We start from the raw sequence: 6,395 nt of genomic DNA on the forward strand, positions 1-6,395 counted from the left end.
GAAAGGCAGGTATTTTTACTTGCAAGTACTGCAGCTATAAGATACATAAAGCATATAAAGATAATATTAATCTTACAATTGTATAATTGGGGTCTTACTTGCTTCCTTCTGCTTCTTAATTGCTTCTTTTTCAGAAGAAAGTTGCACTGTCTTTTTGATACTCCCTTCTGTGTTTTTTTTCTGTTGATTCCAAATAGAAATGTACTTGATATAATTTAGTTTATACCAGGCGGGACTGTTGATGGAATTTGAGAATTATTAGGCTTGCTAGCAGGCTACACAGGTAATATTCCCATCAAGATGTACAAAAGTAAAAAGCAATGGTATGACACATGAATGGAGTAATTCATTAGTCAAATGCTGGCAATGATTGGTGCATATTTTGCTGTATTTGGGTAACATCAATTCATTGTTTGCCTATTGGCTAATTTAAATTCAAATCAGATTTTTTAACTGAAACTTTAGGAAACATGAGGTAAATATAGGTAACCTTATTAAGAAAATATATATAATACTAAACAATAATAATCATTACACTGTAAAATGTTTTTAGTGCTGACTGTGAACAGTTGCTTCATTTGAAAAATCGCACAAAAACCTACATCCACCCTCCCCCTTTTTTCCAAGACAGAACACCTATTGCAGTATGGGACACATAGTAGGTGCCCATTAAAGGCTGATAGATTGCTATTTGAATCTGAGGAAAATTAATTTTAGGGTGACCTGTATAAGGAGATAGTTAAATAATATTAATAAGTGTTGGGCTTTTTTTTTTTTTTTCCACTGCAGGTTTTTATTATTCATTGGAGGGACACTGCATGAGATTGGAAAGCCTGAAATGCAACAAAAAATAAATTCCTTTCTTGAAAAGGAAGGAATAGAGAAAATTGCAGAAAGATTGCAAACAACGGTACATACACTACAGGTCATCATCGATGGTCTCAGCCAGCCTGAAAGCTTTGACTTTAGAACAGGTAAATAACTGAATTTGAATTATAGCAGCTCGCATTTGTATGGCTCACATTATCTCCTTTGATCTTCCCAATAATTCTACACCATAGGAAAACAGATATCTTTCTCCTCATTCTGTAGGTGAGCATTAAAGCATAGTGATCTTCCTTCAAAGTCATTACAGTTAGTTAGTGTCCAGAGACAAAGCTACAACCCAGGTCTCCAGACTTCTAGTCCCAAGCTTACTTTCCATTGCACTAGACTAAATGCATCATAGCTGTTCTGCTGCATTCATGGAGGCACACACTTTTCATAATCCTTTTGTAAGCTCTTTTTATCTCCTATGATTCAGAAATGCAAAGGTAAAGGATTCAGTTTACAAACTAAAAGTGAATCTTCTTCCTAAATTACAGCCTTCCATGTTCCTGGATTCTGTGTCAATGAACACATTGAACAAATAAGATAATATCTCTCAGTTGATTTTCCTTCTAATTAAAAAGGCTCTCAGCTTTCAGTATAGGTAGATGGTAAGGAAGTATAACAGCCATAGTAGTTGAGAGCGATGACTTGATGCAAAAGAATTAAGGTATCAAATGACCTACTTCCCAAGAAAATTTGAAAAGGAACCTCTGAGATTTAAATGAATCTGCACACCCATCTCATAACCATCTCATGCCATGTTTTGGGTTAGTCTGTGTTGCTATGGTCAGACATGCTTTCTGAAAAGGTTTAAGGGAATTTAAAAGCACATCCACCAAGTTCATTATATTATTCCTTTGACTTCTCTGTAAGTCTGAATTTTTAGAAAGCAGTTGGAGAAAAATAAAATAAAACACCCAGTAATATCTATGCCAAAAATATAGGAGTTGAGACCTATGCCTATGGACATCGACTAGCAGGAATGCTAAGTAGAGTAGTGGTTCTCGAATGGATAAGGTTTGTGAGTGGTATGCCTAGACTACCGCATTAGGTGGTTGGCGGATGTGCTCTAGCTATGAGTCTCTTTCACTGGGTTTTCTTGTCCATCTTCATTTTTCCTTCATGGTTTTTATTGCTCTATTATTCCAGTTATACTGTAGACATAAAGCAAAGAACACTCAAATTATTTGGTTCAATTAAACAGCCAACAGTTGAGTAGAGGTCCTCACCTGATAATGCCCTTAGTTGAGCAGAAACATGGATGCACCTGTACTCTAGACAGAACTTTCCAGTTACTGCAGTGTTTATTGAAATGATGATTGAAATTTCAAATACGTAAGTCTCTTTAAACAAACTCTGGAACTGTCCTCTGTTCTAGTGTAAGTCACAATTTTCAAGATGTCTGAGAACTTTTGTTTTACTACCTCACACATCCTCAAGGGAAAAAGCATGAATCATACTTTTGAACTATTTTGGATATTTTTGGATATTTTCATATTACAATATTTGTTACATCTTTTTTCTCCATTTTCTCAAAAATGGTTCCTTCTCGCCTCATTCTTTTCTCATACTCATCCTGTCTCCTCTTAGTGACATAATCAATTCCACTTTATTTACATTCTCTGGGTGCTAGTTAACTTCCATACTTGGGTTTATCAGAAGCAGCCTGGGGACAGGGGAGTGGCTATGAAGCCTTGGCTTTTAAAGTATCCAACTTTGCATGGTACATACATTTACTGAATTTTCAGGGGTCTAGGCTATCCTCAGGAACATGTTAAGTAGTTTCTGACTCTGATCTTCCATGCAACATTAAACTAAGCAGTGGATCAAGAACCTTTGGGGAATCTGCAACAGCTGGACCTCTGCAAAAAGAGAGGGGAGAAAAGTTTCCAAGCATAAAAGCATGCTTAGGGACCTGAAAGACCATCCTGCTTCTGGCCCTGGTCAATGACTTAGTTTCACTTTGCATTGACAACAGTTTTCGCCCAGTGTAATATTACCTTATAGCAGGTTTCTTAATTTTGGAATTCACTGCTTCATCATCAGGCGAAATTCTGCACAATCAATTCCAGTTTTAGCATGTTCTTTTTTACGGAGGAAAGGAGATTTTGGTTTTAAAGAGGGCTTTTGTTTTGGTTCCCAGGAAAAACCATAATTAAAAAAAAATTGGGGGGATTTCAGTATGGTTCGATGGGGGAAAGGGAATGAAGAGAGAATAGGTGACCAGTTGTTAATACAAATGTAAAGGATAGCTTTAACAAGTAATCAGGATAAAGCCAACAGCTGCGGAGGAAAAGGAAATGGAATGGGTGGAGGGGAAAATGAGGTCTTAGTAAAAAGAGATCTAAGCATAGAATGTGTTCTTTGTTATTATAGTCAACATTCAGTAATCCTAGGAAAGGGGGCCAAGGACAGCATGGATAAATGGAATCCACAGATAATCTAAGAGCCCTGTTTAAACTGTTAGTCCTAACCTTTCCCCCATAAAACCTGTGTTATTGTTTTTATTTTGTTTTAACTAGAGCCATAATGAGTCCTTGGTGTACTTTATGCCCACCTTTTAGAGGATAGTGCTAATGAACAGAGAAATGTACACTTGCATTAGCAAGAAGAGAAAGGCTGTAAGAAACCTGAGAACATCCAAGTGTATTCATCTTTGTATCTTTACACCCAGTAGAGGGCCTGGCTGGAAGATAAAAATAGGAGTTAATAAATGCTTGATGAATTGAAAGAGGAGAAAGCAGATTAGGTTCTAGGTGATCTGGGTTTCTGAGCCTAGGATAATCAAGAATCCATAAATTTTGGTTGGGTAAATATATTAGAAATGGATAGGAATTTATTTCTGGGTTCAAAATTTATTGGGGGAAGCAGGGAGAGAACATTTGAATTTCATCCACATTTAACCAAAAGTTGAGTTACTTTCTACCACCTTTAAACAATTTGAGAATCCAGGCACTGGGAAAAAACTTCCAAACTCCTGTCTTCAAAATTCTTACTTTTTTAGGGTTTGTGGTTTAGCCTGGTACAGTCATTAAGCAAGATATATTCTCAACACCTTTTCCTAAAGAGGAAAATAAAACTCTACTCTTCTCTATCCTTATATGTAATGCTAATGTTCATGTGTGCTGAGAGGTTTGGGGAAAAAGAAATTGTTTTAGTATTTTCTTGAATTGTTTCTACTGTGTGAATGCTGGTTGTCCAGCTAGGATGCATTTTCTCTGAAGGCCCTCCTGTGTCTTTGGCCCATTTAAAGGCCCATCAATACTTAATATTAGTCTGGGTATGTAATAGATATTCAGTAAATGCTTATTCTCTAATTTATGCTGTGTCAAGTTCAATACCTTATTATATACACTGTCTTTTTTTCCTGTGCTTATAGATTTTGATAAACCTGATTTCAAGAGAAGCATAGTCTGCCTAGAAGATCTGCAGGTTGGGACTGTTCTTACAGGTAAAGTGGAAAATGCCACTCTGTTTGGCATTTTTGTGGATATAGGTGTGGGGAAGTCAGGGCTGATTCCCATACGAAATGTAACTGAAGCAAAACTTTCTAAAACGAAGAAAAGAAGGAGTCTTGGACTGGGCCCTGGAGAAAGAGTGGAAGTCAAAGTACTCAACATTGACATCCCCCGATCTAGGATTACTCTGGATCTCATCCGGGTATTGTGAGCATCCCACCAAAGTTCAAACACTGATTTTTATTTCCTCATTTCTACATATTGGCAAAGATAATTCAGATGTTTGTGAATTCTGTGTAGCAGATGAGAAACATTTCCCTTCATATCAGACTATTTCAAAACAATTTCTTTTTCCTCCTGAATAAATAGAAAACTAACAGTTTGGTTTCTTTTTTCCATTAAGAAAAAACCTAATAGATATCCTTATGTGGCTTCATGTAGTGATGAGTTTCTGATCAAAATTTTATTTTTTGTAATTTATCTTTGGGTGTTTTTGCATTTTGTGTAACAGATTGCTTCACTTCTACTTGCCAACAACTTGATGACTTGTATGACTTTGTCTTCTTGATTTGAATTGTACACTTTCTTGACAGTATAGGGCTGGCAATGTTTAATCCTCCCATTGGATAGACTTTTTTTTATCAGAACTTTTGGACTTGCTTCATGATTTTGCAATAATCTTTATTTTCCCTTGTCACCCAAATCAAAAACATACCATTAACACAGATCTTGATTTGTTTGTAACTATCAAATGAATGGCTCAAAACATTCCTCAGAAGGACATGTATATTGATCCCTACAATAAAATTTGCGTCCAGTGAACTTTGTTTTTGCTATGTTGATTCAGTGAATGACCCTAGGAATCAATCTCGATGAAAGAAGATGTGGTACATATTCATTCAAACTTCATAAGAAACAACTCTGCCTTTGGGATAGAGGGAAACATCTGGAAGTTTTAAAAATGGCTTTTTGAGCCATTTTGACATAGCTTAGCACAAAAGGGCATCTTCCTTCTTAAGCATCAATATTAAACTTCAAATGGCGATAGAAATGGCCTTCCTCAAGAATAAATATGGATCAGGTGAGAAGGTGCAAGAAAAACAAGTGACTGCTACTAACTTTATTTTTATTTAGTGGAGGTGGTAAATATTAGCATAATCATTCAAGGTCAAAATGATTTAAATAATGTCCCACACTGGAATGATGTCATGTCCATTTTGACTACTGCTGATGTTGTTGATTTGCCTAATGGAGTCATTTACATTATTAAATAAACCTGGTTTTCTTCATGTATAATGAGTGAAGGATGATTACCAAAGAGGGTGACTGGTCTTGTGGATTTGCCAGGGACAGTCCTGGTATACACCCATTGCCTTGGCATAATTTTAATAATACTTCTTTTTATTCTCAAAGTGCCCCATTTTGGACAATAAACCATATGATCATTCTACCGGTAATAAGCACTTACAAAGTGGTGACTGTGTGTGTTTCATGGCAGTTCTTCCTGATGGTTTGCTATTTTCAAAATATGCAGCCTTCTAGCTGGTGTAGATAACATCTTTTTAAGGCAGTAGATGTTTTAGTTTCCTATCTGCTAAAGCAAATACCATACAATGGATTGGCTTTAAACAATGGGAATTATTGACTCACAGTTTTGAGACTAGGAGTAGTCCAAAACTGACGCATCAGCAAGGCAACATTTCCTCCCCAGATACTGTGGCATTTCAGAGCTGGCACCCTGCGATCCTTGATCCTTGACTTCTCTGTCACATGACGATGCACATAGCAGCATCTTCTCCTTTCTCTTCTAGGTCCCACTGACTTCCAGCTTCTGGTCGCTCCCCATAGCTGCTGCTTCTGTGTCTAGTTTCCTTTGCTTGTAAGGACCTGCCATAGTGGATTAAGGCCCACCCGCATTGTTTGGGCACATCCTAACTAATGCCATCTTCAAAGGTCCTATTTACAAATGGGTTCACACCTACAAGACCAAGGGTCGGGACTTGAACCTGCCTTTTGTGGGGGCATGATTCAGTCCCCAACAGTAGGTTTCATAAAAGTTGTATAACT

At 36.9% G+C, this 6,395-nt stretch overlaps 1 protein-coding gene across 1 annotated transcript in view; it reads left to right on the forward strand.

The window, feature by feature from the left end:
• Positions 1-5,150, forward strand: part of SRBD1 (S1 RNA binding domain 1) — a 281,240-nt gene extending 276,090 nt beyond the window's left edge. Inside the window, exons 20-21 of the mRNA XM_037806820.1 lie at positions 790-974; positions 4,250-5,150. Coding sequence (XP_037662748.1) covers positions 790-974; positions 4,250-4,539 — 475 coding nt within the window. The 3' untranslated portion in view covers positions 4,540-5,150. The remainder of the gene's footprint in view (positions 1-789; positions 975-4,249) is intronic.
• The last annotated feature ends 1,245 nt before the right edge of the window (positions 5,151-6,395 follow it).

Source organism: Choloepus didactylus, chromosome 17 (genome assembly GCF_015220235.1).
Source record: "Choloepus didactylus isolate mChoDid1 chromosome 17, mChoDid1.pri, whole genome shotgun sequence".
Taxonomy (NCBI): Eukaryota; Metazoa; Chordata; class Mammalia; order Pilosa; family Megalonychidae; genus Choloepus; species Choloepus didactylus.